A 19,411-nucleotide genomic window follows, 5' to 3' on the forward strand; every position below is an offset into this window, starting at 1 on the left:
GTGTCTTGCAGGTCTCAAGCAATAAAACAACTTATATACTGTGTTTATTAAATTTCTCCAATAATGTACATTCCTGATAATATACACTAGCAATTAATTACACCTCTGAAATTTCTCGGGTAATACCCCGAAGTTTTGTTTGTGACTGGACAGACGACAGAAACGCATGCTGGATAGTTAAGATATGGAAAAATGCGACACAGCAGTGTTTCGTAGCTGCGTCACGGAGTGGGAAAGATCCACATTCACTAACAGATAGTGTGTTCATTGAGAAAGTTTCACAAAAGCTAAAACAGGCCCGTAAGCATAAGCTACACATGGAAAACAGAGGCTTAGAGCAAAGCAGCCTTTCTGGATCAATTTACTGCGACATTGAAAACTAAATCTCGTCCAAAGACACGGGGCAGAGCTGTGTCTCAGGGTTGCCATGTTTTAACTACTTCAGCAGTGCTAATAATACATAAGCAACTACTGATGTAGCTATAATGCATGAAGCTAAATTATATCTCTCAGAAAACAGTAAATGTACCATTGATAGACTTCAAATTGAATTTGCGCTTTAAACGCAGGTTTGGAAAAAACGAGGGAATTCACAGCAACCCTGAGAACAGCCCAGCTGCCAGGAACGGATGTAGGTTTTTAATGCAAGGCAGATTCAGATATCCTTTTCTGGTCCACTTCTCTTTTCAGAACTGATGATAGAAACCCACAGAGCACACACTGTGTCTGGGTTCACAAGCATCACCTTCAAACAGGATCACAACATCATATATATTTTTTGTACATAGTTCAAGCCCAGAGCCACGTGTGGATTCTTGAACCATCCTCAAAAGCAGTCCATCGAGGTCATAAATATCCATCCAGCGTTTTGTTTAGTCTCCCAAAACAGGTGGCAATGAGTGTTTGTGGTTCCAGCTCGGCTGTGACTCACTCGCACACCAGTGTGTGCGGAAGCACCGCGTGTAGCTTTGGCGACGACTGGGGAAGGGGAATCGGGCTGTCAGGCCACCTCCTCCATGTAGTCGGCGGCCTGGCTGAGCTGCGACACGCTGCGGTCCTGGGTGAGCTCCTCAAGCTGAAGTGGAGGATTGGGAGGAGGAGTCAGAGCAAGAGCAGCAGATGCACAGGATGCCTACCCTCCCACCTACACACACACACACACACAAGGGTGCTCCCCCCGCTCCCAGGACCACCTCACATCTCTCTTTAAAAGGTACGGAAGCACCGTTTTCCTGCTCTATTGGAGCGGGCGGCCTCCGTCTGAACTTTGCTGCGCCTGTGACATGCCGCGGAGATCCGGTCTTACGGGAACCTGCGGCCCGCAGTTACTGCAAGGTTGCTAACAGTGGTTCTGCAAACTCATTTATCTCTCAGGATTACTAAATCAGTGACAAGATACCTGACCTCAAGGTGCATGTATAGATAATGCCAAGCCTTGGCAGAAACTGCAACAGTTTGGCTGCTCCCCTGATCACCTGCTTTTGAAAGTAAGAACACCCCAGGACCACCTGGAAAGAGCTGCCCCCCCCCCACACACCCCCTTCCTCTAGCAGGTGAACACCACAGCCCTACCTGTTTGCTTCCTCTTGAACTCACATGACTTTCTCACGGTAGCGAGAGAGCCCCCACCCGCAGAGGGACTGCCGGGCAGACTGCGATAAGGCCTCACCTCCGACACCTTATCGCTGCCCTCGGGACCCTCCACGGACGCCTCGTCGATGTCCTCGCCGATGCTCACCTCACTTTTCGAGTTATCTGACCGATGGCTGGTGCTGAATGGGGGGAAATGAGGACAGGCAGAGAGCTTCATAACACGCAAGTTATGATTAAAAAGAAAAAGAAAAAAAGACAGGCAGCGGAGGAAGTTCAGCAGGCCACATTAACACCAGTACACCAGTACACCAGTACCAAAGATCCACAGAGCACAACAGCATGCTATAGTGAACAAAATAGTAATTTATGAAGAGAGTTATTAAATATTTACCTGTTAAAATCATCATCATAATCATCTTCCTCATCTGTGGGGGAGCACACCCATTTATAAATATACACACATAAATAAAAAATAAAGATGTTATTAAAGAAAGAAATTCCTCATCAGTCTGCTTCCAGACAGCCCATCCTCTGGTAATATGCACCCTTGACATGCCTAGTAAATAGTGCCTAGTGAAGCTTAATTAGAGCATTTCTATGCCAATACCTGGATCCTGCAGATATTTTTAAAGAGTTACTGTAATTCTCAGTCAATGTACACCAACAGCTTCAGATGGCTCCATTCCGCTGCCCTGCCCCCCCCCCCCCCCCACCCCAAGGGATGGCTACCCATAATAAATACATTGACACCCCACATCAGAATTCAAAAACTATGCAAAAACTGTATTATTTAATTATTTAATTTTCTAAGCTGAACCATGAGACAGATAGACACTGTGTGGTCACCCCACTTAAAATCAGCACCCCCCCCCCCACCCCCCATCACTGTGGGCGTTTTTCCACCGCACCAGGTACCGTACTTTCAGTACTTCCATAAAGTGCTGGAAGTTTGGTACTTCTTTCATGGCGGTTTTCCACTGGCGTAAAAAAATGGTACCGGCGCCAAATGACATCATCAGTGACTGCCCCTGACTGACAGCCCAAAATTAAAACTAACAGTTAAGGCTGGAAAATGCGGTTTATTGTTATGTCAGCTTCTATCACAGTATAAGATTCAGTAAAATCCAAATCATGCTGCCATCAATTACGTTTACGTAGGTACACTTACTTTGGCTAAGCCGATCAAAGCAGTAAGAATTAGCTTACTGCTAATGCAGTCTTTTGAAAGCAAACAAATTATTTAATTATGTTTTTTGATTTTCAAGCGGCATTGTTCGGTGTTTCGCGTGTGCCCCATTTCTTCCAAGCGGCTTGGTATTATGGTGTTCCGGGCAATTCAGTTTCCCTATGTTTCTCCTGTCTATCAGGAAATAATGTTTCCCCTAATATTAAAGCAAAGAGGTATGTGAAATGTCTGAAAATCACTCGGGTACATTATTACATGTGAATACAGTAGATCATCACGCATAATATAGTCTTATAAGCAATACTATACCGTTTTCATCAAGAAATATCTCTATCCAGCGAATTAAGTAATTTCATTTATTATCTGTAAAAACAAAAAACATAGAAAAGGCATGTGATGTTTTAAAATTAATATATGGCTTGTTTACCTCAAGAGCTTCATAAAAAGACCTGAAAACAACAGCGAAACCGTGTACAAATCAGCGCGCAACAGGGGAAACTGAATTGCCCGGAACGGCAAAAACTTTTTTATTTCGAGTCGTGCCATCCAAATCCCGCTGGATCTGTTCATCCAACCATATGGCGATTAAAGCCTGTGCTTCCTTATTTGTCCATCCTTCCGTTTTACTTTTTTATATTTTTGTTTCTACTGCTCTTTATTTAGTTTCTCGCTGTTCGCTGTGTGTATTTTGTGTTTCAGCGGCAGGCTATTTGCATAACCAATTGACAGCAAATACGTTTGCAAGTCCCACCCCAAAGTACCGAAGTACCAAAGAAGTACCCCAACTGGTTTGGCACTTTCGGTACTTTAACTTTCGGTACTGGTACTCAACTGGAAGTCAATGGAAAAGCGAAAGTACCGAAAGTACCGTACTTTGTGCGGTGGAAAAGCGCCCAGTGTCAGGTATCTCACCGCTGTGGTGATCCTGTAGGTCCTTCTGTGCCAGCTGCACTGACACACTGCTCTTGGGTGGGGGGCCGTCGCTCAGAGCACCAAGGGGGGCACTCGCAGGTTTACTGACGTTTATCCTGAGCCACAGAAATTGGGAGTGACATAATATTCATGTTTTGAGACCATTATTTAAAAAAAAAAAATTATGTCTTTGCATCTCAAATTTGAAAATGTCAGGTACTGTAACCATCCAAACAAATGATCAGAAGAATCTACTATTAAACTATTAAAATTTGTAGTTACATACTTTAACTTTAATTAAGTTAGGTAGCTTTAAACTCATAAAAAGCTGCAAAAGGTTTTAAAAGACTACATAAAAATGTTTGTCTGCAAATCTACATTACCTCATATGTCAGGCAGCAAAGCTAGCAAAAGGTTTTAATTTAAAAATCACCTTAGAAAACAGTGACAGAATAAAGAAGAACAACATAAGCGACCTTAATGGAAAAGGTTCATAGATCAAATATTGAAAAAACTCATGGTTAAGCTTGCATAGTTTCCATGTCAGGTGGTACAACCAATGGAAAACCATGCTGCAGTATGATCAACTCCATCCATTTTCTGTAACTGCTTATCCTATTTAAGGTCGCGGGGGGGTCTGGAGCCTATCCTGGAGGCTACAGGCACAATGCAGGGAACAACCCAGGGTGGGGGACCAACCTATCGCAGGGCACACACACACACTTATGGACAATTTGGTAACTAATTAACCGCAGCATGTATTTGGACCGTGGGGGGTGGGGGGTTGGACCGGAGTAACTGGAGGAATCCCCACAATGACACAGGGAGAACGAGCAAACTCCACACACAGACTCAAACCCAGGGCAACAGAGCTAAACACCGCACCAGTGTGCCACCCCTATGATAAACTGGGTTTTAAAATTCGTATGAATAAACTTGATATCGAAGACAACACTTTGCACAGGTGTCCAAGCAGAAGGCCATTTACGTTTGAAAAATTACTACTCATCATAAGTGCAAGAAACAAATGGGACTTAACTGTCTGATATACTGTAGACACTACAATTATGAAGGTTTTAATTTGGAAAAAAGGTGGTGAAAGCCTTATTTGTCATTTACCTAGTCAGAGATGGCCAGGGCACCTTTGAGGCTAAACTCAAAATATGAGATGAAGCGGCATCAAATTTTACAGTTGTGATGGAAGAGCAGTGAAAGGGCCGTTAAAGGAGTCGCAGTGAGCCGCTGGTCACGTGCAGCCGGGTCTCACTGCTGCCCACTTCCCTTTCACACGTCATCTGCTTTCGCAGCTACTGTCCCAAGGGGCACGTGACTTGAGGCTACGCTAGGATTCACACACAGCATGAGGTGACCACAAGTCACAGATCTCCCAATACCGCACCAAAAAGCTGCAGGCCGCCGTGGGCGGCCCCAGGCCGCCCGAGGCCCCCTTCTCTCACCTGCCGTCTGCCTCGGCGGTATGCGGGGCCCCGTTAGCGCGGTCTGTAAAGGCGTCCCCTACAGCGTCGTCCTCAGGGTCGCTGTTTATGGCAGACAGGCTAAGTCAGGAGAGGGCAGAGCGTGAGCGAAAAGGAAGGGAGAGGAGAAGACTGCAGGCAAAAGAGCAGCAAAGGTCCGCAGAGGTCAGGCGACGGGCGGCCGGACAGATGGGAGGACAGGCAGGCAGGCAGAGACAGACAGACGGACGGACAGACAGGTGACAGTCGCATACGCGAGGATGACGCCGTCAAGGAACATGTGCAGCGTGAAGGTGGCAGAATCCGGCTCTGAGGGGCCCCGTCTGGGCGCGGAGACAGACCGAACCCACCACACTCACATGCTGAAAACTCCAATGACCCCCCCCCCCCCACCGAAACACACACACAGATACAGTCAGCAGAATGCGGTCTGCGGAAAGGCCTTTCTGCGTGCTGTCTTTACGCAAAGGCATCCACGTGACTTTACGACAGATGCCAGGGGGGTGGGGTGGGGTGGGGGGGGGGGGTGGACATGGAGAGAAGACGGTTAGTAAGACTGTGGCGGCAGGACGGTTACATTAGTGTTGCTAGGGGCAGACAGTGGGGGTGGGACGGACGACATGTGGGCCCCCCCGCTGCTCACTTACTCGGTGAGGCTACTCATCCTCCTCATCTGCGAAAAGGGGTCCCCACACACACTTTTGTCCTTCTCTGAGGGGCTTACACTTTGTGGCGAGGAGAAACACAGATAAAAGACAGGAAGAGAAAGAAGCAGGAAGGACAGAACATAGCAGAGGAGGACACAAGGGGGCCGCTTGCACAGAGGCCCCCCCAGAGGGGGCTCCTGGCCTCCATCACACACCGAGAAACAGGATGGTTGCAGGAGGGTCTGCTCAGCTGCGCGTCTGGGGACCTGTCGCGTGCGCAGCTGTGCAGACGTCCCTCAAGCACAAACCAGCCCAGACAGCCGCCGCCCCACACGATTCCCTCAAACATATCAGCACATTCAGCCCAGCTGTTGTATACTGTATGTCTCATTACCCATAATACCCTTGTCAGGAATTAACAGGTTGCATTCAGTACTTACTCTTTGTGGCCATTCTTCTTTGTGGAGAAACTTGACCCTGCATTGCTTTTGTCTGCAAAGGAGACCCTGGTGCTGCTGGGAAGGAGGGGGAAGGGTCAGCTTGGTTGTAGAACCCAACCAGAATGACCCAGTGGAGGTATGACACATTGTGATGTCATAAAGGACCCCATAGTCCTGTTCATTCATCACTTAAACAGACATAATGCTACTGGAATCATATATCAACACAAAAATAATATAATAATCTGTGATTTTAGAGATCTTTATAAAAACCTCTATGCCACAACTTTGGATTTGCATCTTACCAGCCATATGTTTTCTGTGGCTTTGGCAACGGATCATCAAAAAATGAATCGCCCTCATCTTCGTCGTCATCCAGCCCCGGGTCTAGATTGCGGGTTTCCGGCGGGGTGCTGTCCTCGCGGCCTGGCTCCCAGGATGACACCTGCACATGGCTTCTGCTCTTCAGAGAGTCAGAGGTCAAAGCGGTACTGCTGTGATTGGCCTCTGAAGCCTGTGTGAGAGTCATGGGCAAATGTCAGTGTCAGGCCCCTGACAGCAATGCTGGCCTTAATCCCACAAGAGCCTGTAGACAGTCGATAAGCAGTCAACGTGCAGTCTTAGTATCGCCATGATCGTCAGCTTCAGCCGTTGGCTCAGTCTCAGTTTCATCACTGTCATCAACTTCAGTCGTGGTCTGAGTCTCAGCGTTGTCACTGTCGCCAGATTTAGTCACTGCCTCATTGTCAGCCTTGTCACTGTCCCCGGTTTCAGTCACTGCTTCATTGTCAGCATTGTCACCGTTGCCGGCTTCAGTCACTGCTTCATTGTCAGCATTGTCACCGTTGCCGGCTTCAGTCACTGCTTCATTGTCTGCATTGTCACTGTTGCCGGCTTCAGTCATTGCCACAATCTCCGTATCGTCATCTTTGCCGGCTTCAGTCACTGCCCCAGTCTCAGCATTGTCATCGCCACCAGCTTGTGTTTTGAAGGACTCACACCCACACAGTTAGCTCTCTCACAAGGACAAGTGATGTTAACCCCTGGAGTCGGCGATCCCGCCGGCGGGGTCTGACATAACTTTTGCCAAACCGTTTACATAACTCCTTGGATGGTCTACTTTTCAAATATATATATATATAGAAACTAAATATATTTTTATAGCTTCGTGATACGAATAGAAAGAACAAGAGTGACTGACTTAAGCGTCTGCGTCTCGAAGCAGCTCTGATCGCCTTCCCACTTGCAAATTGCGTTATTCGCATGATAATAACATGATAATCCGACAGTTAGTATTGGGTAAAGAAATATGTGAATACACCCATTGTGACCGAAATAAACAAGAGCACCTGTCTGGGTAGTGTTTAGACTGATTGGCTACAAAATGGCACACAAACACGTCTCTGCCGCTGAAGCTTTGCGCCAGTGTTGCCACTTTCAGCAGCGAATCTCATACCTGTGTTCATGGCTCAGTGGGCTAAGCCTGTATGCCTGTAATCACAGGGTCGCCGCTTCAAACCCAGCCTATTTAGAACGTGAAGAGCGATCTTCAGCTGAGAGCGATACTACACGCTCCCGATGCAAGTAAAACAAAGAAAGGTGACATGGTTTGTTTTTTTCCCCGATTTAACCTAATTTTAAAAACTTTAATACTTCCGACAATGGACGTTTTGAAAAGAAGACAGATTACGGATTTAGTCAGTGTTTTTTTCATGATCCTACATAATGATTTCAGCGAGATATAAACTGAAATAGACGAGAAAGATATGCGGTCGACGATGACCTCGTTCCCAGAGCGTTAATAATAGTGAATTATTTTATTTCCATTAACTCTGCATAGGCACTGGATCATATTTATCACTTTCTATATTTATATGGTCACAGTTTTTCATGTTTCATTCCATCTACCAATAAACTGTGAAAGGGATTTTATTGTTGCTACTTTTCTTGCGCTTCAAACTGCCTTTCCAAAGTGATGGGTGTGGGTTGCAGTGACATTCCAGACTGATGGGCCATTGACAGTATGCAAACTACTACAGGTGTGGGGACACCTATCTCATCGATATTCATTGTGCAGGCCACTGACTTTGAGAAAAAGAGTGTCACTCCAAAGTTCTAATACTTTAGTAATCAAACCACATAAAATTTCAGAATGTCTCATTCACCTATGTGTAGCCAACCCCTGTGTCTATAAGCTTCAGAGCTCAAAAGTCTTGGCTAAAAATGTTTATAATGTTATTTTTTTTTACAATTTCTCAGCACGTCTGAAATAGGTTTTTGAAAAGTATATGTTTAAAGCTGATTTTAACAAAAAATTGAAAAATAACATTCTCAGATTATTGGTGCTGAGTTTGTGCTGGATAAAAGCACATGTAACACTTAAATGGGATAAATGTTTTTTAGATTGGTGACATATTTTAAAATGTCAAGGCATGTCAGACTACCCCGAAGGTGGCTGAGGCCTCAGGCCCCAGGGGGTTAACATCCCAGGACATGCTGTTAGATGCAGTTAGGCTGATTTCATATAGCATGAGCCCACTGGCTTGACTCTGGACAGGTTGTTACCTTAGAAGCAGCTGTTTCCATTTCCTCATTGTGTTTAATTAGTCCTTTATACCTGGGTATCTGTGCACAAGAACATGTATGTCAATGTGCAGCATAACTCAGCTCTAGGCTTTGGGTTCTCAGCAAAAAGCAAGAGACATCTCTGAGCACCAGAGGGCAGAAACTTGATTTGACAATTGTTGTGCGAGGTAAAAATTAGGTAATTATAAAGGTGATTAGTCTTTACGGTCTAAAAGCATCCAGCTATACAAAAATTGTAAGGATCCCTACACTGATATTAATGGGAAAACAAAAAGCTGCATGTGACATTACTTTTTACTAACCTCTTTGTCCTTTTCACAGAAAGCGAGACAAGGAATTAAAACAAAAAAACAATGCATCAATGCATTTCCCTAAAACGACACAGATATCTGCAGTAAATGCTAGAAAGCACTGTGTACTTTCAGGTCGGTCGTGATGGGAAACACTTGCGCCATTTTACTTGTTGCACTCAGGACCATGGAGTCAGATGCTGCTGGAACCGAGATGTAAAACCATGTAGCGCATGATATAGATACTGCTGGAACCGAGATGTAAAACCATGCAGCGCATGATATAGATACTGCTGGAACCGAGATGTAAAACCATGCAGCGCATGATATAGATACTGCTGGAACCGAGATGTAAAACCATGCAGCGCATGATATAGATACTGCTGGAACCGAGATATAAAACCATGCAGCCCATGATATAGATACTGCTGGAACCGAGATATAAAACCATGCAGCGCATGATATAGATACTGCTGGAACCGAGATATAAAACCATGCAGCGCATGATATAGATACTGCTGGAACCGAGATATAAAACCATGCAGCGCATGATATAGATACTGCTGGAACCGAGATATAAAACCATGCAGCGCATGATATAGATACTGCTGGAACCGAGATATAAAACCATGCATAGGGCTGGGCGATAAAACGATTACGATATGTATCGCGATAGACACGTGATCGATATCAATAAAAAATGTGTTCGATAAAACGTTCGATATTTTTTATTCTTCGTCGGAAGAAAACAGAGGTTGCGAAGCTAGTTTGGATCCGAACAGGTGTTCCGGGCAATTCGGTTTCCCTATGTTTCCCCTGTCTATCGGGAAATAATGTTTCCCCTAATATTAAATCAAAGAGGTATGTGAAATGTCTGAAAATCACTCAAGTACATTATTACATGTGAATACTGTATTGTTATTAGTACCGAGGCCCAGAGTTGCTGTATACCTGTTTTAACAGGGGGGAACCAAATATCCTGGATGTCAGGAAATAATGTTTCTCCTAATATTTAGGCAAATATGTATGTGGGATGTCTGAAAATCACTCAGGTACAGTATTACATGCGAATACAGTAGTTCGTCACGCATAATATAGTCTTATAAGAAATACTATACCGTTTTCATAAAGAAATATCTCTATCCAGCGAATTAAATACTTTCATTTATTATCAGTAAAAACAAAAAACATGTGATGTTTTAAAATATGTGGCTTGTTTACCTCAAGAGCTTCGTAAAAAGACATGAAAACAACAGCGAAACCGTGTACAAATCAGCGCGCGACAGGGGAAACATAGGGAAACTGAATTGCCCGGAACACCGGAAACGCAGCTGTCATAAATGGTCGTAGCACAGCAAAACAACTGCTTTATGGAAGTTTTGCCGGTTTTTTGTGAATCACTGTGACGGTCGCCTCGCCCTTCCCTAACGCCGCTCGCCCCCCGTCTCCTGAATATTAAGTTATAGGTCTGTATCCTTTCGGTTTGTATGTGTCATGTTGTCCGGTTTTTCGCGTATCCCGTGTTTCGTTTCGAGTCTGCCGTGTCTTTTGTTTCCCCTTCTCTCTTTCCTCTCTGTGTTTACGGCGCACTTCCGGGTTCCGGCTCCCTACGTATCGCGTCTTCCTCGTTAGTGTTTGCATGTGTGTCTTTTCCTAGCACAAAACCTGGACTGAAAATATACTTGAATAGTTCAACTTCAAGTATGATTAGAGTAAGAATAACTTGAAGAGTTACTTTTTCATATTTCTGCAGGTTTTATATTTCAAACAATGTTACTGTACTGTATCAGGTTTGTTTTTTTATATTACAGATGTACTGTATCTCAGTCTACGTCAGTTTTATTTATGTTTACAAAACACTGCACATATTTTAAAAACACTTTATTTTCCATGGTTGTTGACATGTTTAAAATAAAAATGTTTAAATGTAATATATTTTTCTCCTGGTCTTTATTTTAAATGGGTCATAAAAAATGTCAATAATTATCGATATCGACCGATATGAAACACTCATATCGTGATACAGTTTTCAGTCATATCGCCCAGCCCTAACCATGCAGCGCATGATATAGATACTGCTGGAACCGAGATATAAAACCATGCAGCGCATGAAATAGATACTGCTGGAACCGAGATATAAAACCATGTAGCGCATGATATAGATACTGCTGGAACCGAGATATAAAACCATGTAGCGCATGATATAGATACTGCTGGAACCGAGATATAAAACCATGTAGCGCATGATATAGATACTGCTGGAACCGAGATATAAAACCATGTAGCGCATGATATAGATACTGCTGGAACCGAGATATAAAACCATGTAGCGCATGAAATGGATACTGCTGGAACCGAGATATAAAACCATGCAGCGCATGAAATGGATACTGCTGGAACCGAGATATAAAACCATGCAGCGCATGATATAGATACATTAATTAATTTTGCTGTCTCAGACACTGTGAGTAAGAGGGAAAGAATGTTTCCAAACTGTGATGCTGCATGTTGGAAGTCATACCAATTTAACATGTACTATGGATATATTTCTAAGTATCACTTTACAGCTACAGCTGATAAAACTGAGGAGAGGAAAGGAGAGGTGATGCGAACGTCACAGAATTAAAAGGATTTAAGAAATGTGTTGCTCACCTTACTCGCCAAGGATGTACCGAGTTTCTCCTCATGCAGTTTAGCTGGTGTCAACGTAGTATCAGATCCATCACCGCTAAACTTTTTGGGGGATGAAATTAAGAAAAACTAAATAAATAAAAACACACACACAAGCATTACTATTTCCAGGAAACATGAATGCCAATCACAGAAAGCAGAAAGATGCTGATTATATTTTAATTGATAAAACCTGGTGTGTCACTTACCACAGTCCTACACTGATGAAACAAACGCTTATACAATCCCAGGAAGTCCTGAAAGCTCACAGCTGCAGTAAATAAAACGGGACATGAGGATAATTAATGATACTGTGTGGTCATGGAAGCAACACTACCTGTCTGGATGTTTACAATATTGTGGGGAAGTTCACAATTACGAAGGAAAAACAGCCCTGAGGCAAGTGAGAGGCCAGCATGAGGAAAGGGGACTCACTGCTGCAGAGACTCCTGTCAAGAGCGCCGAGTTCCTCACTCACATACTGGTCCAAGACGCTCCTTTAATTCAAACACACATTCTGTGACTGTGTCATGTTTGAGGAACACCGTCTACAGTGTTACATTTGTGATTAACCATCGGCATTTGGTGATTACTGTATGTTGGACAGGATCACTGCAGTGCAGATCAGTTCCGCAATACATGACGAAGGCTTAGAAAAATAAAGTACAATAAATATAACTGAAACCTACTTGTGGAAGCCAGGACAGACATCTGAAAACAGAATTCTCAAGTTTTCCATTGTAATTTCACCACGTCTTTCCTGTAAAAAAAAAAAAAAAGGAGAGAAAATTAATTCATAATTTTAATACATTATGATGTTTTAGCAGTTGTTCTTGAGGATTCACTTGAAAGCCATGAATGAACTGGGCAATGCTGAATTTTATTTTCCAGGAAAGGATAAATTCACATAAAGGCACCAACTGCCCCCCAAGCACCGACAGAACAATATGCCAAGATCTGCCAACAGCACGCGGCAAATCCTCTCTTAGTAAAGAGGACCAATACCTTGTCATAAAAGTCAAATTTTCTTCTTGCGTCTGTAAGCAGCCTGGGTGACAGCTCCTGCATAAAGGTAAAAATATCACTAATTAGGGGTTTGACAGAACTGGATTTGTGAAAAAGTAAAAATCCTACAATAATCAGCTTTCATCAGAAGTGTTGAATTATGGTCAGTATAATTTATTTACATTACAGTAAGATACTTCAAGGAAAATACACAATGTTCCATGCTTATGTGACAGCGTTATGCACGACAGAATTTAAATATCAATGTTCATTTGTATTCTGGTAGTTTCTTCTGTGTTTTTCTTATTGAAGTACTGCAAGCGGGGGGTACAGCGAGTAAAAGGCATGCATGAAAAAGTAGGGCACATTTGTTTTCAGAAACCCCGTGATCAACAGGAAAACCATATTTTCTGAACAAATGGAGGATTAAACAATGTGCCGATTATACCTACGTATGACCTAGATATTCAGAATGGTAGCACATAACATGCGTTAAAGGAAAGTGATATCCTTCGTCAGCGAAATGGATGTACAATATGTTAATGACATGAAAACAGACACAGAGGTGCAACTGTGTAGGTTGAACCACATGGTACGTCACCATGCAACATGCATGAGGCTTAACAATGAGCTATTTGTAACAAGGCAGCGACTAAGCTGATGGGTCGGTGCATTATGGGTCACAAAGATGCACAGACCGAACACCGCAAGCGTGTTGTCTGGGAGCAATTAGGACTCACTGCTACCTTGGGCATATATGCGGCCCAGTGTCCCTGGGGGCCGAAATCACCCGTAGAGGGGGAGGTGAGAGAAAACCATCCAGAAACAGGAGAAGGAGGCAGAGAAGGGGGGAAACACAAGGAAAATTTACAGAGCCAGTGTAACTGCAGGCCTATTTCTAAAGGATAAGCAGACAGAGCAGAAAGGAAGCCCACTGTCGCTGGAGGCTAGAAGCCACCTGGAAGCACACAGCTCAGCACAGAGGCTTCCTGTCAAACACCATTAAGAAAGAGGGTCGCACTGCAGCTGTGTTCATGTCACCTGAATGTAAAGCTGTGCTGGCTATCACGCTAACACAGCAGATCACAGTCTCTTTCTGACTATGCTTCAGCAACACTGTGTTTTAAACGTCGGAACATGTGCATTTTTTAAATAAGTTATTAGAATATAGTGCAAGTAAAAAAAAATAAAATAACTATACTGTATAAAATATACATTACAAAATCACTGACAAAGACCAGAACCCTAACCACCACTGTAACGCTTCATCTTTTGCTTTTACAGTTTAAAACCTAATGGAGCTTTTTTTTTTTTTTGTACTATGCAAGAAAAAGTATATAAAAGGTTTAGTTTATACCAGATTTGATGACTAATATGGCAATGAACTGTATGCCATCTGAGTCAGAGTGAATTCAACATCTTTCTTCAAGAACTGCACCCTGGGACAGAAAACGTGACATTATCCTGCTTACGTCTCTTATGACTTCCTGTTAAGCTGAGGACAACAGATTGATGTCCTCACTTATGAGGCATTAGAATGCCAAACCCTCAGTGTCTCTCTGAACTGCCTAAGGCATACAGTCTGGAAAGCAAGATCACAGGAGGTGAGAGTGTAAGGGGTAAGGGGTGTCCCCTTATGGAGATCTAGATGAAACACCCTACTGCCTTTACCCCTTATCTGCTGGTAAATGATGTCTGCACGTATGTCTCGCTATTGGTACGGAGAGAGAATCTGCCCATGGGCCACACGTCAACTGGGCATGAACTGCAAGGCCCTTAAGACTTTTTCCTCTACTGTTTGGAAGGGCACTATTTACCAACAGACCAAACTTAATGTAATCGATGTAATCGAGTATGTTAGTCCATAAAAATGCACAGTAGGTAAATACTGCTTGGTTTAATTCACCAAGCAGTATTTACCTACTGTGCATTTTTATGGACTAACATACTCAATTTAGCCAGTCAAGGTTATTATAATATTATTATTACAAAAAGGAAAATTATATCCTGAAGAAGGATCTAAGTTTTAGATTTATTCATAATGGAAGCTCAATTTAAAGAGAGCTGAAATGTCAAGACCGAAGGGGAACAGCCAAGGTCATATATTCACTTGTTAAAAAGAAAAGAATTGGTTCGGGCAGGTGAAGAGCATAAGGTTAACAAGCCTGATTAAAATGAGCACCAATGGGCAATTTAGTAAGGAGGCAAAAGGCAATGACGTTCCCAGCAAGAGGCACCACTGCTGCATCTGCTCAGCTACTGCACAACTGCACAACGCGACATAGTGAGTCTGCAGGGGAGACGGTGGTGGGTTTACCTCGCTGGACACACAAGGCTTGTCCTTTTGCTTGTTCCTCTTGATCAGCTCCAGCAGGAGTGGTGCCCCCTTCTGGGCATCCAGGCCCCCGATGGCCAGTTCCTGGGCGGCCGCCTCACGGTTCTCCAGCCCATTGAGCTGACACCCCACAGTCGCAATCGATCACAAACAAGCAGTACAATCAGTTCTCTGAAAGGCCAGACCCAGATAGAACCGGACACCACTCCACACCATGGTTTTCGAAAGGCAGACAGGGATATTGAAGGTCATACACTTCTTTTTTTTCTTATTGGTAAAACTGCAAATACTCACGGTATTTATTTCAGGCTGGAAGACAGCAAGCGTGAAATCCAAATTAAACACCTGCAGGAAGTCTATGATGAGGCTGGTAGCTAAACGCCCTGCAGACAGAGGGACCCGATAAACCGCAGTGAGAAAACCGCATGACCAAACACTGACCAAAAGGTAAAGTTTCATTACATGTATTTTAGTGATGTACTGATAAGGAAATTTCTGGCCGATACCGATTATTTTATGACACTGATAGACTTGGAGGTTCTGTTTAAATAGGTTTAAAGGGATACTACACCCAAATAAATTAAAATTAATTACATTCCAAAAATATGAAAAAGTATTTGTTTTTGGGTAAGAAAACACCAACTCTGTCATACAACAACAGTCCCAGAGCACTATATTTGAAGAGTGTATACATCTTATTTATTACATTTACAACAGAGAAAGGCTGATCATCAAGTGTGATAAACTCCGTAATTTTCCTGAATGATATCTTTTGATTTTGCACTTTCTGCACTGAATTTTCTTTTGCTATCAAACACTCGCGTTACTGACGGATTAGCATTAGCATTACCGCAGCCTTCTTCACTGGAATTTGTTTTTCAGAAACACTTCATACTCTTCACTGTGTCAGCTTAAGGTGAGCAAATTTGCTGTGTTGAAACGTCTATTAGTAGATCCTCCTTGTGAAGTTTAGAGTGATGTTTCGCTAACTTTAAAATAATTCCACACACCAGGCATTTTTCTAACTGTTTAGTATGCGGGTGTGAAAAGTAATATGGGTCAACATTTTAAAGGGAATTATCAGCGGTAAATATTAGCCGATGGCCGATTGTTGCTGTATTGGCCGATACTGATAGCTGGCCGATACAATTGGTGCATCTCTGATGGGTTTATTCAGCAGACACTTATCCAAAGCTAAGCAAAATTCCCCAAACTGGGTCAACTAGTCCTCCTTCAAGGACTTTCAAGTGCCCAACAGTAACACAACATAACCTAAAATGAACTGGCAACCTTCAAATCACAGACAAAGAGTCCTAACCAACACATTAACATAGAGAAAAATGCAACAATAAATCCCTTACCATCTCTGGTATTGAGAAACTTCTTAAGACTTTCATTGACCAATGGAGGTTTATTCTACATGAGAAAAAAAAAAAAACAGTCACTTTATTCCACCAAGGGTATTTAATGTTTGAGGAATTTATTCTGGTGCAGACAGACTCTTCACACACAATAGGGCTGGGAGGTCAAGCTTTGTTATTCAAATAAAATTCAATTTTAAAAATATTATTTGATGACAGAAATTCACGTTCGAATTTTTGAATATTTTTATCGGCAAGCATTAAGTCATCTAACATGCATTTCCTCATTTTTGTTTTACCTACTTGCCCGTGTCGCCTGACATATAATACAGGATCTGCCACTAGGGGCAGACTGCCTTAAATTAATTGAGAGGATGAAACTAGCCAGCAAAGACACTACTGAAACAATGGGTGAATCAGAAGAAGAATGTGACAACACAGTAACTCCCAAAAACCAGAAAAGCAGAGTCTGGAAACTGTACTTTGCCGGCAGGTTTCATCACAGGAACAACCCCGCCCTCCCTCCACTCAGTGAATAATTAGCACTGCTTTGGAAAATACTGTCAAAATATCTCATATTACAGTATAATGCATGGACAGTATGACAGAATGAAAAATTAATTACTGCCCAAGAATAGTTAGACATTGGCATCCAATGCAGCCATTGGTTTAGGCTATTAAGTCTATGTGAACTGTCGCATGTAAATAGTTTAATTTCACGCCACAATTGAGATAACTTTTGTTGTTGCTTTTGCTGGCATTTCTGTCCTGTGGGTACCTAAATAAATGAAAATGTGTTATCTGTTATTGTCTCCTTATCTTCACTTAAATGAGTAATATGCTAATGCTGGACATAATTGGATAAGAAGTTGTACTCACCCTCGGCCTGGTTACCAAGTACCATGCCCAGGCATGACCGTTCCCCCTTCCCACTCCCCCGCTGGTCTACACTAACACTGCACTTAACATTTTGGGCTCAAGCATGCTTTCATCATCACCGTGTCGCTTTTTGGGTTGATGAAATCGCAGGAAGAATAGCGCTATTGCAAAGTATGATGTTCATGATTAATGTCCTTATTTTGTGGCTATTTTTGGAGTCATCTGGGACAAAGATACATGGTCCTCATAGATTTATCGAGTATGCAATGCAGTAGTTTTCATTTAATCATGCTGCATATATAAGACAGTTCCGCATTTCACCAAATAGAGTTTTTGTATGTTGCATCCAGTATGTTGCAAATTCCCAGCAAACGGCATCTCTGCCATAGACCCAAGTGATCCCTTTGCCGCACTGTTTGTAAATTATTTGTCAGTACCTGATCTGTGCAGCCTATCTGATCCATTCGGTCTGGGTGAAGTTCATGCATAGTGTGCATGTGAGCATGTGTGTGCTAATCACATCACTGACATCATGTCTTTCGTGCTCGGACATGGTTTGTCATCACACTATGCATACCACGCCCCGGCTCACCTCTCCAAGCGGCCCCAGGCATGCTACAGAGCTATTACACTAGTCAGACGAACTGGACATTGGGGGTCAAACATGTAAACATGTACGGGCATGGCAATGGTCATCTACTATAAGTACACCCTTAGGCTACTGTGTGATGAGGGGCTAGGTCTGTAGTATAAATGTAACTCATACTTAGATTTCTTTGAATGATAAACCTGTTATATTGTAAAAAATTTGAATGCATTTTAAAAGGAGTTTACCTGTCGTAAGACAACAAACAAAAAAAGACAATAAAAAGTACAAAAATATAACTGAACAGGTAGGACCAGTAACAGTGACAACAAATATATAAAACACTACCGAAAGATACACTCTACAAGTAACGGCTAATACAGGAGTAAATTTTATCATGATTAGATAAATCTGTGTCGATGATGATGGTTAATTTACCATTTGTACAACTAGGAGTACCTAGGAGTTCTTTAGTTTTCACCCAACCCTTCAAGCTTGAGGTTAGGAGACGGGGTCAAGCCAATTGTCATGCAAACCCGGAGTATTTTTTATTTTTTTTTGGTATTAAAGGCCTTGCTCAAGGGCCCAACGCTAAAGCAGCTATGCTGCAACTGTCCAATCATGGACACAGAGGTTTAACCCACAGACCAGCCCTGTACTGCGCACTTATAGCATAAAACTACCACAGCAAGTCTATAAGCCAGTACCTCTTCTTTGTCCTGCTGCTCCAAGGCAAGAAACACGGCGGCACGAAGTTCTGCCTGGACAGACAGCAAAGCAGCAATAATTTATTTAAAAATTCACCTCATGTTTCATCAGTGGGCCTCATCATTAAAAATGACAAACAAGGAGCAAGATAATAGAGCAACATAGCAATTATTTAAAAAATGGATTCATCAGATTAATTTATACGGGAAATATCAACAGTCAGCTCATGCAATATTGAGCACATAGAATGGTGTCATTTCATTCAGGTTCATTAACTACCTGTAAATAACTGCATTGTAGGTTATGTTAGTATATAACAGTTATGCATCAAAAGCGAATGCTTCACACCGAATAACAAAAAAACGTTACCTAACTATACATGTGTTAGTATAACGATCTACTAGTAATGAGTACAGTGATCAATAAGCATTTAGAAATAAAAATGACAATGTAAACCTGCTGCAGTGTTTGGCTGCGGCCTAGTTAGCAAGTTAGCCAAACAAACAGGTTCAGCTTTGGCGCAGAGATGCTTCCTTTTAATACCATCGGCAGAATTAAAAATAGTAATGTGTATAAACGACATCAAACTTCGCATGTTTCGTTACCTTAATTTTGTTGAGAACGCCGTTATTTTCTAAGTTTTGAATAAGAAGATCCCGCAGCTCTGTATCCTCCTCCGCGGCAGACATCTTTACCAAGACAACCTAAACAAACCCCGATATCTGATCATTTACTTCC

General features: G+C 42.7%; 1 protein-coding gene across 13 annotated transcripts; it reads right to left on the reverse strand.

Moving 5' to 3' along the window:
• Positions 1 to 27: 27 nt before the first annotated feature.
• Positions 28 to 19,411, reverse strand: cep43 (centrosomal protein 43). Of its 13 annotated transcripts, none has more exons than XM_072702529.1 (20): positions 19,279 to 19,411; positions 18,673 to 18,726; positions 16,501 to 16,555; positions 15,434 to 15,522; positions 15,122 to 15,259; positions 13,551 to 13,577; positions 12,805 to 12,861; positions 12,489 to 12,559; positions 12,235 to 12,296; positions 12,009 to 12,070; positions 11,782 to 11,862; positions 8,819 to 8,878; positions 6,559 to 6,767; positions 6,254 to 6,328; positions 5,814 to 5,891; positions 5,149 to 5,247; positions 3,692 to 3,807; positions 1,985 to 2,018; positions 1,670 to 1,772; positions 28 to 1,075 (listed from the first exon to the last, which is right to left on the reverse strand). In XM_072702529.1, exons 1-20 carry the CDS (start codon positions 19,360 to 19,362, stop codon positions 1,001 to 1,003), a joined length of 1,629 nt encoding a protein of 542 aa, XP_072558630.1. In that variant the 5' UTR covers positions 19,363 to 19,411; the 3' UTR covers positions 28 to 1,000. The 13 variants fall into 13 exon arrangements, with proteins under 13 accessions (XP_072558630.1, XP_023680602.2, XP_072558623.1 ...); XM_023824834.2 differs by having other exon boundaries at positions 1,597 to 1,772; XM_072702522.1 differs by having other exon boundaries at positions 1,597 to 1,772; positions 6,254 to 6,325; positions 11,782 to 11,889.

Source organism: Paramormyrops kingsleyae, chromosome 19 (genome assembly GCF_048594095.1).
Source record: "Paramormyrops kingsleyae isolate MSU_618 chromosome 19, PKINGS_0.4, whole genome shotgun sequence".
Lineage (NCBI taxonomy): Eukaryota > Metazoa > Chordata > Actinopteri > Osteoglossiformes > Mormyridae > Paramormyrops > Paramormyrops kingsleyae.

Bases quoted from the DNA above. Each gene is read 5' to 3' on its own strand.
- cep43 (XM_023824831.2), bottom strand. From the start codon at position 19,362: ATGTCTGCCGCGGAGGAGGATACAGAGCTGCGGGATCTTCTTATTCAA. The intron at 15,260-15,433 runs GTGAGTATTTGC...GTGGGGTGTCAG, and splicing joins TCCAGCCTGAAATAAATACC to CTCAATGGGCTGGAGAACCG. The intron at 12,560-12,804 runs GTATTGGTCCTC...TTTTTTTTACAG, and splicing joins AATTTGACTTTTATGACAAG to GAAAGACGTGGTGAAATTAC.